General features: G+C 38.5%; 1 protein-coding gene across 1 annotated transcript in view; it reads right to left on the bottom strand.

The window, feature by feature from the left end:
* The window catches only part of LOC127450761 (SH3 and multiple ankyrin repeat domains protein 1-like), a 117,583-nt gene that overhangs the window by 71,917 nt on the left and 23,781 nt on the right, over positions 1 to 21,885 (bottom strand). The window contains exon 2 of the mRNA XM_051715100.1: positions 4,048 to 4,611. Coding sequence (XP_051571060.1) covers positions 4,048 to 4,560 — 513 coding nt within the window. The 5' untranslated portion in view covers positions 4,561 to 4,611. The remainder of the gene's footprint in view (positions 1 to 4,047; positions 4,612 to 21,885) is intronic.

Raw genomic sequence — 21,885 nt, 5'->3', positions numbered from 1 at the left:
CCATACTTCACTGTAGGGATGATGTGTCTTGAGGCATAGGAAGTGTTAGGTTTGCGCCACACATAGTGCTTTGAGTTTTGGCCAAAAAGTCTTGGTCTTGGTCTCATCTTGTGCACCATTACTCCACTCCCAGCTACTGAACTCTGTAGCTCCTTCAAAGTGATTGTTGGCCTCTCTGTGGCTTCTCTCACAAGTCTCCTTTTTGTTAGAGCGCTGAGTTTTCAGGTACGGCCTTTTCTTGGCAGTGCCTGGGTGGTGTGGTGCAGCTTCCACTTCATGATTATTGATCCAACTGTGCTCACTGGGATATCCAAACATTTGGATATTATTTTGTACCCTTTCCCTAATCTCTGCATTTTTATTACTTTATCTCTACCTTCTGTGGAATGCTCTTTGGTCTTCATTTTCCTTCAGATTCACAGCCTGACCAATGACCCTTCAACAATGGGTTTTTTATCCAGAAAATGTGATTGCAACTTTAATGATTCACAGGTGGATGCCAATGGTAAATTAAATGGGTCCTCGTTAGGGCCATTTCTTTCATCGGTGTAACCTGGCAGCTTCCACAGTACAGGGGTTGAATACTTATGCAAGCAAGATATTTCAGATTTATATATATATATATATATATATATATATATATATATATATATATATATATATATATTTCCCAACATAAAACCAATGTCACCTAACAATAATGGATTTTGAGTTCCAGTGTTTTAAAATAAAATATCAAACAGAATGAAATTTAATTGCACCAATTTTAATTCAGTAATATGAGATAATTGGTCAGGGGTCTGAATACTTTTGCAAGGCACTGTATATACAGTACTGTGCAAAAGATTTAGGCACTTGGGAAAAAGGTTGCATAGTGAGGATGTCTTAAAAAATAATGGCATAAATAGTTTTCATTTATCAATTAACATCATACATAGTCCAGTAAACATAAAAAAAAGCTAAATCAATATTTGGTGTGACCACCTTTGCCTTCAAAACAGCACCAATTCTCCTAGGTACACCTGGATACAGTTTTTCAATTGCTTTTGTCTCTTCTTGTAATCCCAGACTGACTCAATATTCAGTGTGGGGCTCTATAGGGACCATGCCATCTGTTGCAGGGCTCCCTGTTCTTCTATTCTATTCTATTTGCAAAAGTAATGTTTGAGAGTCTAAAATGTATATTTCCTATTGACACACTAAAGCTGAAAATATAAATACCATCTTAAGACAAATGTTTTTGTGAAGCATTTTATGTGCCTAAGACTTTTGCACAGTACTGCATATATATATATAGAGAGAGAGAGAGAGAGAGAGAGAGAGAGAGAGAGAGAGCACCTTATTTTAATTATATTTTTATTGTTATTTGTTACTGCTTTATTATTATTATTTTTCTCATCATTATCTGTTTTGTGTATTAATGCTTTGGCAATATTGTATGTAAACACAATCATGCCAATAAAGTACTTTAAAATTAGAGAGAGAGAGAGAGAGAGAGAAAGAGAGAGAATGCTTAAAAACTCATGTAGCCCTGGACTCACACTAGAGGACAGAGGAATGAAATGTCTTTAAATGACCCGCTGCTGCTCTCACCTACTGAAGAGGGATTACATGAAAGCCTCTCAATTCTAGAAAATTACTGCTGTAATTGGGCATTACCAATAAACATGGACAAGTCAAAAGTGATATTTTTTGTCTTGAAGACCATTTTTATTTTGAAAAATTATGTTCTTACACTTGAGGGAACAATTATTAACCATGTTACCAGTTACAATTATTTAGGTCAGACTATCTCGGCTTCTGGACAATTTGACTTGGCAATAAAAGACCTAACAGACAAGGCTCGTAGGGCATATTATAGTATAATAAAATCACTATTTAAATTTAACCTCCCTATTAAACTGTGGCTGAACAGTTTGACAATGTCATCAAGCCAATACTTATGCATGTCAGCGAAATCCGGGGCCTCAAATATAAACTGAATTATGAATCCTGGGACAAAAGTTCAATTTAAATTTTCCTCCTTGAATTTTGTAAAAATATCCTAGGAGTTCATAGAAGTGCTTCTAACCTGGGCTGTAGGCAGAACTGGGCAGATTCCCTCTTTTGACTGACATTCAAAAGAGACCCAGTAAGTTCTGGTTCCACCTTCCCCAGAATAATATCACTGTGCTTTTATATACAGAGCAGCACACCCAGAGAGCAACCCTTTAAAGCATTTAGTGGACAAACACCAGCTAAATTCATCAATTCAGTTCAGGCAAGTAAAACTTATACAAACACAAAACACAACCCAAGAAGAATACCTCCATTATTGGCATAGCAAACTCAAAGAAACAAACAAATTGAACTACTTTCAAAAAATTAAGACCATTTTTTACTAAAATTAAAACCTACCATCACAGGAAGCTCCTTACAAAGTATCGTGTGAGTGAGCACAGTCTGGCGGTAGAGACGGGTCGGCACAACCCCTTAACTCAAGGAGTCATAGAGGATGAAGCACACTTCCTCACTGAGTGCAGTACACTTTACACTCATAGAACAGATACTGCCTGAATTCAGCAGAATGTGTAATGTAGAGAAACTCTCATATGTTCTTGGAGAGAAGGCTGAAAGTATAGATTTATCAGCAGAGTATGTGTTGTACTGTCATGATCTGAGGGAGAGAGGGTGACCCCTCACTAAATACTAAAAGTGTCAGTTTAATTTGCAGTTACTCATTGTTCTCTGTAGTTACTTCTCTTTACACTTTGTGCACTTACCTGTATGTTGTTTTAAGTATGTAATACATTTTATTTATTTATTTATTTGTATTATTACTATAAACAAAATGTTTTAGCAACATTGAAAATTGTATGCAGTCATGCCAATAAAGTTCATTTGAGAGAGAGAGAGAGAGAGAGAGACTAAGCCTTGTCTGTTTAGTTGGTTGTGGGTGCACGACAGGACTGTTGGACTGGAACTACTCTAACCGTAAACTTTTAATGCAGCAAAGACAATTGCCCTGCAAAGCCAAAATGCATGAACTACACATTTTGTCAAAATTAAGATATTAAATCTACTGTATGACCTGTCCTCTGACAGATGATTTGGCTCAACTATGCTCTGATTCAGAGAAAACAGAGACACTGTTTTATAATACAAATTTGGCTGGACGATCAAAAAACTTTTTCTCCGTTCAGTGTTGGCACAGTTACTGCATTTTGGCTTGGATAATGACTCAGTTGAAGGCTCTGATTTGCTGTTTTCCTTAGTAGAACACATGCTCCAGACTGTTTCAGATGTTCTCTCTGGCACTGAATACTTGAGAACAGCTTTTCCCTGTCTGTTTTCTTTTGAATGAATTCCTTCCCCATATCAGAGACTATTTATTTATGAGAGATGGGCCACTTCTATTAAAATGAATTGGAGAAATTGGAAACTCTAGCAGCCAACGGTCAACGGATGTAGAAAGGAAGTCCCGCCTTACAGGTAAAAGAGCCAATCAATCTTTAGATACAGACATTGTCTGTCAATCAACTCGGGAACGCACATGTTTTAGCTTTTTAGCGTAAAATGAGGTAAAGCACAATTTATGATACCAGTGTTGTCAGATTTTACTGCTGATTTGAAATATGTAATTTAAACGTAAGCTTGGCAAGCAGGTTTTGAGATTTCAGTGTTCCCTCATTCAAGTAGATAGGAGCTGCACTGTCATAACTGGAAATAGCCTCCTGTGAGCGTTCCAAAGGTGGCCGACAGTGGACTGACTTGCTAGAAAGACTTTGGCCATATTCAGATTCATACACTTTGAAATAGAATTCATATCCCATAAATGAGCATTATGTGAGTTGTGGGTTTTCATGCTTTGCTCATGATGATTGCTTGTATCACCCCCATTATTAGGCCATTGATTTCTCGAACAGTGTTTGGCCGTGCTGTGACTGCCTGGTTAATATGTATGCAGTGGGCTCAATCAGGCATAGTTAGTAAAAGACGGATGCTGCATAGTGTATGAGTGAGTAATTGGGGTACAGGTGTGGGTTTGTGTGAGTGTGTGTAACTAACCGTCTGTTTGATATCTGGAATGCCAATGCGAAACACCATCATAGCTATGTGTGTGTCGTCAGGTGTGTTGCTAGAGCTCCGCTCTCTTAGCTTCCGCTGCTGCTGCTGCTGATGCTGATGCTGTTGCTGCTGCTGATTAGTTGATGGTTGGTGGGTAGGTCCAGGGTTGGACGAATAAGGGTTAGCCGTGTGGCCTGGGTTGCCGGGTCGTATCTGTCTGTCTCCTGGGAGTCGTCCAGCCATTATGCCTTTTTGCCTGTGCCCCTCTTCCCTGCCTCCTCTCAAGCGCTCGGGTCCTCGCCTGATGTCCTCTTCATCATCCACCTCCTCTTCATCTTCTAACTCCAGCTCTCCATTCTCCTCCTCTCCTTCCTCGTCTATGCCATCATCATCCATCTCCTCTTCCTCTCCCTCCTCCTCTTCCTCTTCTGCCCCTGGATATAGATGTTGATTGTTTCCCAGCATCCTTTGCTGCTCCTCGTCACTGGAGAGGGGGCTGAGCGGCATTGTCATGGTGACAGGGAGAGTGGCACCAACGGCAACAGCATCATCCCCAGAGAGACACTGTGAAGAGAGATGAGGCGTACAGGCATGAGAAAGAGAACAGAAGTAGGAGTTTGAGAGAATAAAAGGAGACAGATTAGTTTCACTAAAACATCCAACATCAGTCAACCCAGTGGCGGAGCTAGGGGGTGGCCATGGCCGTGACCCCTCTCGCAATTGCCGTTTTGGTCATTTTTTGTCTTGGGCAAAATTTAGTGTTTTAGAGGTTGAACCGTCTCTGTACAACCACAACACACAGTAGACTTAACATGTGCACACATGTGTTCTGTGGCTCATATGCTGTACCCACCACTTTTGATTTGGATTATGTCGTTTGACTCAATGTGTGTCTTGTTAGTGTCAATTAGCTGCCATGTCCCAAAGGGATGCCCCCTTCTAATTAACGGGTTTGGCTGTTTCAGGTACACCTACAGTATTATTTAGAAGTGTTTCAAATCAATCATACAGCCAAGCAATCTCCTTAGACAAGCATTTTCTGTAGAATAGGGGTATGTTCCTGCGCACAAAGCAAGGTCCATACAGAAATGGTTTAAAGAGTCATGAAAGAGTGGAAGCTGTTAGAGAGAATTAACTACTTAATGCCAACTGTTTTTAAATCAAATGATCGATAACACACTTGGGTGTCCACATACTTTTGGCCAAATAGTGTAAGCTTTTATTCTGTGCAATATATACCTTTTTGGTATTTTGGTACTTATTGATAGGAATAGTGAAAAAGGAAATGATGGGAAAAGACACTACACTTGAACTTGCGTTGTTTAGCACTTAAAAACAACACGAAGATTTCATGTGAAGATGCTACTTTGAACAAGCTTTTCTCCTGTGCTCATGAGCACTCAAGGACGTCAAGATTTGCACTGACATATGGGTTGTTTCTCATCAAAGACTAATTGTATGCCTTCAGAAGATTTTGAATATGATGCAGTTGTAATTACTATTTTATGATATTATTTTTTGGTCCTTAAAGCTTTAAAGTGAAACACTTTCAACTACCATTGTATTGAAAACATGGACCGAGATATTTGGTAAAACATCCCCTTTAGTCTTCTGCATGAGAAAGAAAGTCATACAGGCTGGAATGACATCAGTGTAAATTATGACAGAATTTTCATTTTCGGTGATCTATGAACAGAGTTTTCATTAGGTGTACTGCCCTTCTAAAAAGACCAGCATAAATTTCCAAGCTGTTCCATGCTGGTTTATGCTGGTTTGGTGCTGGTCGTGCTGGTGAACCAACATACCATTGATGCTGGTTGACCAAGGAAGTCTGTCTTTTAAACCAGTCTGGTGGGGAAAACAGCATACCAGCATCCCATGCATCCAAAACACAATATGCTGGTTTGTATTATTGTCCTTCAGTGAGATAGGAAGCAATTGAACCACTGAACAAGATATAATTTCATGACTGCCACAAGGGTTATTGACTCAGCATTGGAGGGCAGCTGGTGTTAATGTCCCAGCAGAAATGTAATACAAAAGCCATTCCTGGGGGCACTGCAACATTTGTCTTTTGTCCTTTGTCTACCATGTCCTTATCCCCAGAAAAAAAAAAAAAAAAAAACTATTCAAAACAGTAGGAAAATAGCCCTAAAACAGCTTAGCTGCATGAGGAGTTTAGTCATCCAATTATAAAAAAACAATAAAACACTGTGTAAAAAATATAGAGAGCAACACTATCAAAGATGACAAAGTGCCAAATACAATTACACCCAATTTGCATCTTCAACGAAGCACAGAGATCATAATAACTGTGAGCTTGTGGATTTGTTTTGAAGTGCCCCACAGAGAGTCACTGAAACAGTCAAGCTTCCAGTCAGAGTATTTTAATACTGTCTTAAGAACTCTCCGTCAAGTTCAATGCAACATCCGGAACCTCTAATTGTTGACCATCATTCATTAAAGGTTCAGTAGTTCAGTAACCTTTATTTAACCAGGATAAAAAAGTTATTTTAAAAGTGAATGGTGGATGCATGTATATTGACTGTCTTTTGAAATGTTTTTTGGACTTAATATTAATTTGAGCTGCCTGCATTATAATAGTAATAAAATAAAAAAATAATAATAATAATAAATAAATAAAAATTGTAAATGCTCTTTTAAATCATATTAGTTTGAGTGTAGCAAGTCACACCACAGGACATGTCAGCTACCCATATGCATGTTTCTTTATGTGAGAGACAGGGATACATAAAACAGAGAAGTGTGACAGAAAGACAAGAGACATGTTGGACTCACAATGACAGGCCTGACCCAATCTGAAAATGAGTGACAGAGAAAGCTAGAGCCTGTCATATTCCTTCTGAGGGAGAGAAAGAGAAAAAGAGGATAAATAGAGATAAGTAAAGGAGAAGATTGCTAGAGGGATAAAATGGGTGGAGAAAGTGACAGAAAATATGTGATGGGAACATTAAGGGGTTGTAAACGCAATAATATGACTGTCAAATAAAATAAATGGCAATGAGAGAGAGAGAAGTGTAGTGGGAAGAGAGGGCAATATGAATGAAATGCAATAAATGAGGCATAAAACCCTTTTATTTACAACTAAAAGATCAAACTAATGCCCCTTTGGCAAGCTCTCTAAAACTTTGTCTTTGTGCAGTCTTCCTCCAACAAAACTGACCTCCTAGCACCAAGAATGAGAACCATAAATGGTTTAGGCTCGTGTGTGTAGTAATCTGGGGTATAATGACCAAGTTGTCAAGGTTTGGATGGTTAGAATGGCCCAGTTAGTTCCTGCTAATAGAGGCTGTAACTACACCATCATCGTGAGACATAAGGTGTCTAATTAAGCCATTATTCACTGATAATCTTTTCCTCTGCTCTCAAACATAATTTAAAAAAATGTTACGATCATTATGTGACATGCAAAACCAGTGGTAATGTCAAAACCTGGAATGACACATCAAAATTTCGCCATTTTATTTAATTGGACACAAGCATGAATTGTATTTGAAAGCAATGGCCAAAGGAAAGATTATTAAATTTCTATCGTAAAAAAATTATACAAATCTATCGTATTGTTACAGAAGACTTGGAATACAGCACACAAGTCATGTCGGACTGCTTTTATGACACTTTTATGTTTATTGTTTTTTTTTTTTTTTTTTTTTGGAGCTTGGCATTTCAAATCACTATCCACTTCCGTTGTTTGGAAAAGAGCTGCTGGGCTGAGTAAATGATAAAAAAATGTTCATTTTTGGGTGAACTATTCCTTTAAAGATCACATAAGGACGGAGCTGGAAAGGATGTGATAGCATACAATGAACAGAGCATATCTCAATTAATCATCAGCAGAGGTGAAGAGATAAATCAAGACAAAGGAAGTGATTGATTCCCTCTGTGAGGCCAGAAGGAAACAGAGAGATGGGAAGAGCAAGATAACAGTATCTCTTGTTCTCTTTTGTCCTTCTCCCTTGGCACCTTCTCTCACTTGCTCTGTCCTGGCAATCAACCTCATACCCATATTTCTACATGAGTTAAATGAGCTCCAATGTTTCTGAGCCTGTGGAGTGATTACTCAGTATCACGGTTTCTGAAGTTTGATGGTATACCTCAGGTTATCATCATACCATGGAACATTGTTTTTCTATTTTTATCCTTTTAAAATAACAATCTTTAATTTAAAAAAGTCTCACATTTTGTTATGTCTGAGTTTATGCTATATTCTCATTTATTTTGAGCAGAAAACAAACATTCACGGCAGACACATTGCAGAGGACGAACACTTTACTCTAAAATCGCTTTTACTGTTAGCTAAACATTCTAAGGACAGAGAACTGTGCTGGTGGAAAGCCTGTAGTGATGTGGCAACTCACGATTGGTTATTTGCCCAGTCAGTCCACTCTAATTCTGATTTTGCAGCACCACAATGGCAAAAGAAACTATAACCGTGTGAACATGCACAAATCGGTACCGAACGGCACGGTTCCACAATGAACTGTTGGGCCAGATGAAAAGTGTGTATTAAGACAATAGTCACTTTCACACTTACAGCCTTTTCGGAAATTAACGTCATTTTTCTGTTTTGTGGTAAATTGTGAACAGGACCCATTGGGAAATAACGGCCTTGTGGAAAAGCCATAAAAGGGTTGAGTTGACTCAACCTTTTCGAGTGGCACACCCTCCCTGCAGTGCCATTCAAGGGCACAAAAATGCAGTTTGGAATTCACCTATTGTGAAACTAAAGCGCTGCTCTTCATCCGCTAATTTGTCAACAGCTTACAGAAACAATAAGTGATTCCATTACTTATGGTAAAATAACTAGCCTCCTTCAGGAATGAGGTATACAAAGGACCAAAAGACAGGTGATCAACATGGTCACTCAGGTGATTTTGCAGTTCCAGCAAATCACATCACAGAGTTTAACGACAGTTTGGTGCTGACGTGTGAATGGTAGCAAACAAATAAGATGAAAAGCAGTTGCATGTGTGAAAGTGTGATGTGGTACACATACCAGAAAAGGCAATCCAGCAATTGTACTGCAGTTTAACAGGGTTAATGTGCAAAAGTGTCCATTAAGACATGAGTGTTTAAAAAGTATGTAGTATTTAAAAATATGTAGAAATTTCTATGTGTGTCTGTCTGTATGGTGGGGCGGGGGCATGTCCCCCCACAGTGGCATTGTTAACCACCACGTAAATGCTTGGTGGGGCCCTGGAGCTTTGGAGGTCCCTCTGCTGGCCGCAAGCGATTGTAAAAATCAATGTGGTTTGCACATCTTTTTTTATATAACAAATAACCCACACATCAGGACTTGCAGTAAATCATGTCCAAATCCAGAGCCTCAAATCCAAATTTGCTTGGGGCCCAAGAAATGATAAACCCGCCACTGTCCCACCAATTATGGACTGCAACGCTCCTGGACACAGCTGTAAGTCATTAACTTTATCTATATGCACCAATCGCAGAAATTATTTTAGGCTACAAAGTTACTTAAATGGATGGGTCAGTATGTGAGCCTAAGTAATCATTTTCTTTCATTGCATGGAAAAATTATGCAAAAGTCAATTATGACTGAGGCTTACATTCTGTCTTTTGTGTTCCACGGAAGAGATAAGGCCCAAACATACTCTACGTAATTACGTGAATGCAGACGCATCTTGCTACGTAAAATCAATTTCATGCGTCGTTGCGTTGTGAAATGTGTCAGAGCGCAATTTATAACCTAACATGTAGTTTCATTAACAAGGTTCGGGAGGAGCATGTTCATTTAGTCCGACCAATCACACAGCCGGTGCCAGAGTATGTAAACAGGTGCTTACCTCTACATGGTACTGAGAGTTTTCAGCATCCCTCCTCCTCCCCATCTCCTCCTATCTGTTCCATCAATACTAATCCAGTCCGGGGGGGTATTCAAGCTCGGACCAAGTCTCGAGCCTCGAGCCCTTCACCCAGGACAGCGAGCTACACATGTTTACACTATCCTAAATACAGGATTACATTTACTTGCGAACTATTGAAACAAGTACGCACTTTATTCTCAGCATTGCCGCAAGGGGCGCTACAGCGGATTTTCTTTTTTCAATCAACAACTGTCATGGCGGAGCAGCAATTTGAGAGGAGTCTTGCCAAACAAGTTAGATTATACAAACATATTTTCAGAACAGCATTCTGGCCCTGTTATATAATAAAAAATACATTAAAGAGCAGGAAACAGCTGTACTTCCACATAGACCTCTGGGGAAGCTACAAATCAAACTTCCCCCTCTAAGTAAAAAAATCTCCACCAAGGGGATAACTGGGATCTCAGATCCCCTTTTTCAAACCATATTTTCAAAAATGGCTGCACAGAAAATATCAGAAATATTCCAGGGCAGAGCAAATAATTCACTCTACCACAGAGCCCTATCCTTTTCTGTCATCTTTTTATCAAATAAAAGCACACTCCTCAACTGTCAACATGTTGACTCCACCACATCCGGTTTCGTGGCGCCTAAAAACTCTTTCACCCCCTTGTGGTCCAAGGTTTGTAACCGCCAGAGCAATGCACGAGCGCACGTAATGTATGTACAACAGGACCACACAATGGTCATGCATTGGTGAAGCGCTTGCGTCTGCGTTTGCGTACTTGCGTGAAGTATGTTTGGGCCCATAAAGTTAGATGGAACAACATGAGGGTGATTAGCCTATATTATGACAGAATTTTCATTCTATCCCCTTAAATAATTCGCTAACTGGTCAGGAGGACATCCAGTGAGAAATTTCAGAGCTGGAAAATCAGAGTACTTCTAAACCATTCCTCATCCCCAAAATGGCTTTTTTCTCCTATCGCTCTCTCCTTGTGTCACCTGTTCACTCTCAGGTGTTCTGCCCTCTCTCTTACACTCCATCTCTCTTCCTCTCTCTCTTTCACCCTCACTTAAATGTAGGACAAAACATCTATATAGATAGATATTTTCAGTATCTCGGCCCCCAGGACATTATACTGGGAAACTTCCAAGGAACAGACCGCCCCACTTTTACACCATGAAACTGGAGCGACCAATTTCTCTCTGATACATACACATGCATACAAGCATATAAATACACACACACTTACTTACATACATACCTACCCAAAGGCTAATGCTATGTGTGTGTGTGTGTGTGTGTGTGTGTGTGTGTGAGAGAGAGAGAGAGAGAGAGAGAGAGAGAGAGAGAGAGACCACTCAGTTAGGCCAGGAAATGACATGTGTGCACCATTGTTCACTTCTATCTCTCATGACCTACTGGATGATCTCATGTGCCACAGAATATGTCAATCAACCAACTAAGACACAAGCTTGGCCCCTAAGAGAGTTGAAGTCTTCAGAAAGTTATTCTGCAATCTCCTTTGCATAATGGAAGCAAGTTATTCTAATTCCCTTTCCCTCAGCCACCCCTTCACTAGAGCTCATAAAACAATAACCGCCACATCATATTTTGCGATGTGTGTAATAACAGTGACCCACTTCAAAATCACTTTTGCCAGCCATTTTTGTCTGAACACTTCCCATTTTGAAGTGTTGGGAGTTTCCAATTATGTAATTGAACCAAGGTACTTAACATGCAAAGGGCATGTCAAAAGACAATTAAACAGCACACACACACACACACACACACACACACAGTCACATTTGTATGGAGATCATAATCTTGTTTTCAGTTAAACTATTTAAACACTGTTTGGATATTTTAAATGTAACTATAGATACAATTTTAAGGAATCAAACTGTTCCATATATATATATATATATATATATACAGGTGCATCTCAATAAATTAGAATGTCATGGAAAAGTTAATTTATTTCAGTAATTCAACTCAAATTGTGAAACTCATGTATTAAATAAATTCAGTGCACACAGACTGAAGTAGTTTAAGTCTTTGGTTCTTTTAATTGTGATGATTTTGGCTCACATTTAACAAAAACCCACCAATTCACTATCTCAAAAAATTAGAATACATCATAAGACCAATAAAAAAAAACATTTTTATTGAATTGTTGGCCTTCTGGAAAGTATGTTCATTTACTGTATATGTACTCAATACTTGGTAGAGGCTCCTTTTGCTTTAATTACTGCCTCAATTCGGCGTGGCATCGAGGTGATCAGTTTGTGGCACTGCTGAGGTGGTATGGAAGCCCAGGTTTCTTTGACAGTGGCCTTCAGCTCATCTGCATTTTTTGGTCTCTTGTTTCTCATTTTCCTTTTGACAATACCCCATAGATTCTCTATGGGGTTCAGGTCTGGTGAGTTTGCTGGCCAGACAAGCACACCAACACCATGGTCATTTAACCAACTTTTGGTGCTTTTGGCAGTGTGGGCAGGTGCCAAATCCTGCTGGGAAATGAAATCAGCATCTTTAAAAAGCTGGTCAGCAGAAGGAAGCATGAAGTGCTCCAAAATTTCTTGGTAAATGGGTGCAGTGACTTTGGTTTTCAAAAAACACAATGGACCAACACCAGCAGATGACATTGCACCCCAAATCATCACAGACTGTGGAAACTTAACACTGGACTTCAAGCAACTTGGGCTATGAGCTTCTCCACCCTTCCTCCAGACTCTAGGACCTTGGTTTACAAATGAAATACAAAACTTGCTCTCATCTGAAAAGAGGACTTTGGACCACTGGGCAACAGTCCAGTTCTTCTTCTCCTCAGCCCAGGTAAGACGCCTCTGACGTTGTCTGTGGTTCAGGAGTGGCTTAACAAGAGGAATACGACAACTGTAGCCAAATTCCTTGACACGTCTGTGTGTCAGTCCATTCCTTGTGAAGTTCAGCCAAATTCTTGAATCGATTTTGCTTGACAATCATAAGGCTGCGGTTCTCTCGGTTGGTTGTGCATCTTTTTCTTCCACACTTTTTCCTTCCACTCAACTTTCTGTTAACATGATTGGATACAGCACTCTGTGAACAGCCAGCTTCTTTGGCAATGAATGTTTGTGGCTTACCCTCCTTGTGAAGGGTGTCAATGATTGTCTTCTGGACAACTGTCAGATCAGCAGTCTTCCCCATGATTGTGTAGCCTAGTGAACCAAACTGAGAGACCATTTTGAAGGCTCAGGAAACCTTTGCAGGTGTTTTGAGTTGATTAGCTGATTGGCATGTCACCATATTCTAATTTTTTGAGATAGTGAATTGGTGGGTTTTTGTTAAATGTGAGCCAAAATCATCACAATTAAAAGAACCAAAGACTTAAACTACTTCAGTCTGTGTGCACTGAATTTATTTAATACATGAGTTTCACAATTTGAGTTGTATTACTGAAATAAATGAACTTTTCCACGACATTCTAATTTATTGAGATGCACCTGTATATATACATTAGACTGAAAAATATACTAAGAATAAATATTTATAGGTTATTTTCTGACCCAATTTCTTACCAGAAATAGTTTTTATTGTTTTAAACTTATCCTAGCAAAATGCAGTGAAGTTCATGCTTAAAACAAGAAAAAAAAATTGCCAATGGGGTAGCAAAAATAAATGTAATTCAAGATAAGTCTTATTATCTTACACAATTCTGTGTCTTGAGTATATGTATCTTTTTTCAGGATGTTTAGAATTTTTTACTGGAAAGACAAAAATACTGATTAAGAAAAATATTATTTTGCAGTGTAGAAACATTCCCACAGCAAAGGATGCCAAAAAGCTAAAATCTCTACTGTGTGCAACTCTGTAGCATTCTGGCCCTGTTATATAATAAAAAATACATTAAAGAGCAGGAAACAGCTGTACTTCCACATAGACCTCTGGGGAAGCTACAAATCAAACTTCCCCCTCTAAGTAAAAAAATCTCCACCAAGGGGATAACTGGGATCTCAGATCCCCTTTTTCAAACCATATTTTCAAAAATGGCTGCACAGAAAATATCAGAAATATTCCAGGGCAGAGCAAATAATTCACTCTACCACAGAGCCCTATCCTTAAGACATTTCTTACAGAATCTTTCACTTAAATGTCATTATAAACTCTTAAGAGAGGATGTTTAGAGTCACAATCTGGCTCACAATTTTGAAAAGGTTCAGACCCTTAAATATATATTCATGTTAGCGGTCTCAAGCAGATGGATGTTGCTTGAAAGGAGGAGATTTCAAAGGCAACGGCTCTCTTGAAACACCTGAGCATCATACTGTAGCTGTTATACAGCTGAGTGATTTCCTATTCTATACACACACTGATGCCTCTGAGGTCAGCATCAATCATCAGTGACCTGTATATCTATAAGGAGGGCATGCGTGAGATTATTACACAGATCAACTGCCCACATACAGAGCAAGGACGACTAAACGTATTTATGAGTGTTCATGATGAGGAAAGGTCACTATGCTTTGTCAACAACAGAAATGGCTGCAAGTGGCTTTCCTTTGCCTACCTGTGACAGTGATGTCTCATCATGACCCATACATCAACTAACCATTGGGCTCGTGACACTGTGTCGTATTTCCTCTGGGTACAAACTCTATGGGACACACTGATAATGTCATAACAAGGGAACCGCTCTCCTCCTGGCTGCCTCCGAAGGGCTGAACAATGCTTCGCTAGCCTGCATTTTCTGGTTAGCCAGATAAGCACAAACATCTCAATGGGAAAGGAGCTCTGCCGAAAACATTCCTGAATGGAAGCGCATAAAGAGGTTACACACATCAGAGTGGAACCCTGCAGGGGTAGAGAATGTGTGGGCTCTACGTTTTTCATGCTTAAAATGATTGGAGACACCATGCAGGATGACACAAATACAGGACGGCTCAATCCACTACATACAAAACAGATTAATGGCATGCTGCTTTAAACCCTTGTGTTTTATAATATTGCAGAAATTATATGACATTGTGGTACAAGTACACTCAAGACAAAGATGACTTAGAACTCCCCACCAAATTTTTGTGAGTGATGACATCATAGGCTTCCCAGCTTGGGCTTCCCAATCCAACAACCAATAGAGCACCTCACGCATATGTAATTAGTTAGATGGCAGTCTAGGAAGAGTAATAACTGAACTGAAAGTTGCTGTTTGCCTTGAGGAAAAGTACAGAGGTAAAATAACTGCATGAATTATTTTTTGTTGAATATCATAGTAATCAGGTTACACAACGCCCTCTCTCTCATTTACCAACCAACTTTCTTTAACTGTCTTTCATGGCTGCATGTCTGAAAAAAAAAATCCTGAAATGTACTTTGACAAAATAGGACGCTTTTGATCTCTGCAGTCCACAAAGGCTACACTGACTCAACTGTGGTAAAAGTGCAGGTTTTCCAAGCTAACGCACTGAGGTTTGTGTTAAAACTGAGCTAATGGACTCAGTTTGTACAATACAACAGGGGGGAGCTTAAAGGCTAATTTATACTTACTGGGCGAACAGGCTTTGCTTGGTTCGCCTACAAAAATGATGACAAAGAGCAGTGACGTTTTTGTTCTGCCCAGGTGTTTATTTGGTGAGATTTCTCCTATTCGCGCACATCTCTGAAATTTTTGACCCAAGAGAACTCGGCTGGTTGAATAGCATTGATGATTGGTTAAAACTATCCACCTTTTCCCTGTACGCGGAAGTGTTCCACAGTTCGACTGTTTTCAGTTTCCGGTCTCCAGTGTTTTCACTCGCATCTGCGTATATATTCTTAGTGGGTAATGTAATGTTTAAGGTATTACATTTATAAAAATTGTAAAAAAAAAAAAATGCAGATACTTCACAAAGTTGAGATTACCTTTTTTTTTATAGACAGTACCTCACTTGAGTGTGTAGATGACATGAAGCGATGGTCAGAGATGAGTTACATTGATATCATTAATTATTCTGAGCTGTTATGACAGCCAACAATGGCACAAGTTGAGCCTGAAATGTATTTTTACACCAAGTAACACTTAAATGGTTGTTGTTCTTCTCTGGATCGCTCGTTTTGGCAGTTTTTACTTGGTGTCTCGAGACCAGAAATACAAAACAGGCAACTAGAATCATCATGGTGCCACCCAGTGGTTGCTCAGGAAAACTGTGGATTCGTGGGTGTGGTTTGGACATGATGTTTTTTTATTTACAATTGCATGTGCTAGCTGAGGAGTTGTTACCTAGGTTACTGTAGTTAAAATGGATAACTCTGAAGCCTGTCTCTAAAAGATTGTGCAGACGTATACTTTTTACATGATTTGCAACACAAACACTACAAAGACAGCGTGGCCACAACAAATGAGTAGAGAGAGATTGGATTTTTTTAAAGTGGAAGTTTAATAAAGCAAAAAAGCAACACAGCACAAAAAGCGGCAGTCCACGGAGAGAAAAACCTGCATTACTGGCTTTGGCATTATTGTGACATCACCCTTAATGAACTCATTTTAAAACGATGCCACGCATAGTATAAACGCCAGCTTCGTTCTCTTAGGGTGATTTAGTTCATCCAGGAGAAAAAAGTTTGACTTCTTCCATAGTATATATCAGGCTTAACAAATCCTTTGTAAACTATTATCAGTGGCGCCTGCAGCTGAATGGCCGTACGCACTGTGCATACCATGAGTGCTCCAACTGACCTGAGAAACATTTTCTCTCATAATATTTCATCAATCATGTGTGTCCCGTATTTCTGTTGGCTGTTTAAAAGAACAAGTGATGCCCAGTTTGTGAATGAATAATTATTTTGAGTTGGTTCTTTTCAGTGAATTGGCCAAACGGGCTTGCAAAAACAGTCTGAATCAATTCATGATTCAGTACATTGTTCTGAGCGCTCTTTCTCTGAATGATCTGGAGCAGTTTCTCACACAGTAAAACATTATCGAGATATTTACGAACACAGGGAACAAACAGCACTGGATAAAGTGGAAATTTACCTATAATCCTATAGTCTTTTTGAGAGGTAACTTTGAGAAACTTCAACTAGTGCTGTCATGTGAACATGTCATGCTTTTTTCAAAATCAGCAGAATTGAATGCTCTGGTGTTGTTTTTGAAAAAAAATAAATAAATAAAAAATCTCTCAGGGGTTAAATTGGGCCGGTACGGTCAGCGTTCCAGCACCTTCGATTCCAAAAAGGAAAAAAAAATGCTTGTTTGTTAATCCATCCCATTTATTGTATTCTCCGATGCGGTTTTTGTTTGATCCCTGTAAAAAACCTAATGGATTTAATTAATTCCATAATTTGTTAGCAATTGTTTTATTCATATTTTGATATAAATAGTCAGATACTGCCTACATTATATCTAGTACAATAGCGGGACTTTTATTTTGAAGCGTGAGTTAATTTCATTCGTGAAATGGAGAAAAAAAAGCACCACCACGATGATTAGGTCTGTTCAAAGATTATAAGGTTTAAGAGCTGTATAAGCACCCCCGAAAAGGCATAAGGTTTGTACATTTAAAACAACTGTTAATTAAAATGAGCATCTTTGTGACATGTTGTTGCACTTTTTGCAAGTAATGTCATGTGGTATACAAAGTTAAGATTATGAAACAGAGAGATAATTCATAATTGCTCTAAAATGGATCATATTTGTATTGTTTCATGCATCAAACATAAAAATGTATGTTTTTTGGTAAAGTAAAAAGTATGGTGTATGTTAATAGCAAAGAAACGATTCAGCCTTACTATTTGATAGTTTTAATGTGTACATTTGTGTGTTTTTTCTATGTTATTTAGCTCTTACGGTGATTTGCTGGAGTTATACGGTGAATTGTTGGAGATTAAGGTGATTTTACAAAAGTAAAAGGAGTTTTCAAGGATCCTGTAAACTCAAATAAATCCTCTTAAAATCATCAGTCAAATCTTGGCCATCATTCAGACGGGGTCTGCTACAATCCCCTTGAGACATGCCGTCTCTATTTAGCGAATCTACTTGTTCAAAAATATTTCAAGCTCATTATGCTTCGCTCTAGTCAGTTGCGGAAACTGGTAGAGGCGGCATATTCGAGAGCGGCACAAGATCACACGCCCCCATATAGACGCGCGTTCCGCTTCTGGGTTACCGCGCCGTCGTCCAATCTGTGACTCAGAAATCGCGTAATATGGAATCAACTCACCCGTTTCTTAGATCCACTGATATGCAGTAGTGATTAGTTACTGAAGTGCTTAGTTTTGTTAAAAAGCTGAATTTTTTAAGTATTTTGTATTTTCTTTAAAATGTATAAGTAAAACACTTTGAATTGCCATTGTGTATATAATGTGCTATATAAATAAACTTGCCTTGCCTTGTGAATTTCATTGTTTGTTTGTTTTTATGTACAGAAATTTCAAATCAGATGATTGCAACACTCCAAAAAAGTTGGGACAGTCGAGTGTTTACCACTGTGAAACATCACCATTTCTTCTAATAACACTTATTAAGCATTTAGGCACTGAAGACACAAGTTTGTTAAGTTTAAAAAGTGGAATTTTCCCCCGTTCATCCATTATGTAGGTCTTCAGCTGCACAACTGTACAGGGTCTTCATTGCCGTATGGTGTGCTTCATAATGCACCACACATTCTCAATTGGAGATGGACTGCAGGCAGGCCAATCTAGCACCCGCACTCTCTGCTTATTTGGCCAGTATGTGGTTTGAAGATGTCCTGCTGAAAATGCCGGAACGTCCCTGGAAAAGACGGTGCTGGATAGCAGTATACGCTGCTCCAAAATTTTACATATCTGTCTGCATTAATGGTGGCCTCACAGATGTGCGAATTACCCATGCCACTGACACACCCCTGGCCCATACAGACACTGGCTTTTGGACCTGACGCTGATAACAGCTTGGATGGTCCTTTTCCTTTTTGGCCTGGAGAACACGACGGCTTTGTTTTTCAAAAACTTTTTGAAATGTGGACTCATTGGACCAAAAAACACAGTTCCACTGTTCTACTTTCCATCTAAGATGAGACCGAGCCCAGAGAAGTCGGCAGTGCTTCTGGACAGTGTTGATGTAGGGCTTCTGCTTTGCATAGTAAAGTCTTAACTTGCATCTGTGGATGCAGCGGTGAATGGTGTTGACTAACAAAGGTTTACTAAAGTAATCCCAAGCCCATGTTCATGATATCCATTACAGATGAATGATGTTTGTTAAGACAGTGATGTCTGAGGGATCAGAGATTACATGCATTCAGAAGTGGTTTTCGTCTTGCCCTTTACGCACTGAGATTTGACCAGATTCCTTGAATCTTTTAAATATATTGTGCACTGTAGAGGGTGAAATGCCCAAAATCCTTCCAATTTGTCTTTAGGGAACATTGTTCTCAAAGTGATGGATTATTTGCTGACAAATTGTTGGCAAATTGACAAGTCTCAAGTGATCCTTGCTCTTGAAGTACTAGGCTGTTTTTGGAGGCTTATATACTATGACACAATTGCCTCACCTGTTTAACATCTCCTGTTTCACATCGCCTTGTTATTTCAACTCGTCAAATTGTTATTAGTCTTAAATGGCCCGTCTCAACTTTTTTGGAGCGTGTTGCAATCATCTGATTCGAAATTACTGTACATAAGAATAAAAAAAAACTATGAAATTCACAAGGTAAAACATAATATAATGTTTAGTTGTAGTGCTTTAAATATAGCAAAGAGTGAATATAATTTACAAATCACTACTTTTTGTTTTTATTAGCATTTTTCATACTGTCCCAACTTTTTTGGAATTGGGGTTGTAGTGGTGTAGGCTGCATTATATAAGCTACTGTATATAATGGTGTAATGATATATATTTTTTGTGCAATAGGAATTTATATTGAGGAACTAAATCTCTGATTTGTTGTTTGAAAGTAAAAAAGAAACTGAATGTTTGTCTTAGGCTGAGACTGGTTTGAAAGGCAAATGCAATAGAAAGATCTAATCCAACATGCATATGCATTATAACTGGAGTGGCACGATTCAGAGTAAACAGATCCAGATTTTACTGCATGCAAACCAACACCAATAGTATGTAATATCAGTTTAAGTGCTGGATTAGTGTGTCAAATAATGCTGGCTTCACTGTGCTTGAGACACTGCTGGACTGTGATATGTCATGACTGTGGCCTGAGGGATTTCTCCAGCTGATCTTGTTTGACAGAGTGGGAGAGTAAAAATCATTCTTGCTGAGGTTTCCTGACAGGCCACGCTGCTGTTTTGCCTTGGCTCACTCAGGTGCAAAATAAAGCTGACTTAGCCTTTTGTGATGGACATATTTTGTGATGATACAGCCTTCAAAGGGATTTGAACGGGCAAACACAGGATTAAAATATCTTTGTGTGTCTGTTTCAGAGAGGTGGTTGAGAGGCAGGGCGAGAGGATGCTAGATCAGCTGAGCCTGCAAGCATCCTCTTGCTCTCTGACAAGTACATGTTGTCTATTCCATGGTGAAAGTGCATTTCACACTTGCACTCCAGATGTCAAAACTCAATTACACAAACACAGGCCGAAGCCAGCAGAGATGTTGTAAGGGAAATAATGACTATACAGAGGCATCATGCAACAATTTTTTGAAGGGGCACTAGTGGCAGTCCTGGCTTACTTGGTGTCCTAGGTGAGATAAGACATGACCAAAGAAAATAACTTGGTTTTTAGTGGTTCATAATATATGCATAATATTGGATGGTCTAGTGGAGTTTTTGATTAGTGATCAAGAGGACCTGAGTTCAATGCCCAACTGATTAAATAACTTTAAATCAAGCAAAATTTTAACTGAATTTGACAACAAGCGCCATGCATTTTCGTTGTATGGAAAATAGCATCTTTGACATTTTGATGATAAACACAGAAATGTTCTGCCTTAGTATTTTATACAAACACTTTTTACCTGCAATAATCGTGCAACTTAATTTAAAAAAATACATAGAATTGTTTACATTTCCATTCAAAATCTACATAGCTCATTTATCTAAAACGTTACGTGCCTCCTCACTTTGAATGGGCATAACATTTCATCCTGTTCCATATATTGTTATTGTTTTAACCCTTCATTGCATTCTATTTTACTATTTTACATTCCACCAAATGTTACACTGCAATTACTATTATTGTGTTTACAAAAGGGGTCTTCAACAGGGGGTCTGCAGTGGTACAGGGGGTCCTCCGATTATTGTCTGATCTCAAACAAATTTTTGTAAAAAAAAAAAAAAAAAAAAAAGGGAACATTTGTTAAACAAAAATACAATATTTAAGTTAACTTCATCCAAAGCAAAATGTAATTGTTCCTCAATAAAACATTTAAGTAAATGAAAATGTAAATGTAATGCACAAATATATACATGTACACTTTTATATACAGTAAATTAATAATGATCATTTTAATGCCATTGCAATGCAAGCATCTGTATTTCAATACATTAAAATGGTACTATACGCATGTTAAATACTTTATAATGACCGGGCTTAAAATGCAACACTCAGTTTAATACAATATGTACCAATGGGTCTGTCTGTCGATGCACCAAGGGGTCCATGGCTCTAAAAAGCTTAAAGACCACTGTAATACACAGGGGTGTAAAATACTTATATATAGAGTACCTGAGTAATTGTACTTCATTGCTATACTCTAGTATTATTTGGGGGAATTTGTGCTTTACTTATGTATAGTTGAAACTGAATAATTTTACTTTTACTCAATATAGAAAAAAATCATAAATGGTCATGCTTTTTACTCCATATACAATTTTATTCAAGGTACATTTCAAAGTACACTGGTTTCAAAGTACATTGGTAATCATGATGTAAATCTATCTACAAATATATTTTTGTCTGTCTTACTAAACTAACAAGTCAAAACACATTCTTGTGTTATTATAATAATTTAAAATGAACTTTAACTTAAGTGCAAACGTGGTCAGTGATCAGACAATAAAACTAAAATATCCAACAACTATACATTCAGCTCATGATGAA

The sequence above is a fragment of the Myxocyprinus asiaticus genome, chromosome 13 (assembly GCF_019703515.2).
Source record: "Myxocyprinus asiaticus isolate MX2 ecotype Aquarium Trade chromosome 13, UBuf_Myxa_2, whole genome shotgun sequence".
Taxonomy (NCBI): domain Eukaryota; kingdom Metazoa; phylum Chordata; class Actinopteri; order Cypriniformes; family Catostomidae; genus Myxocyprinus; species Myxocyprinus asiaticus.
This window is presented reverse-complemented; position numbering and strand designations above follow the sequence as displayed.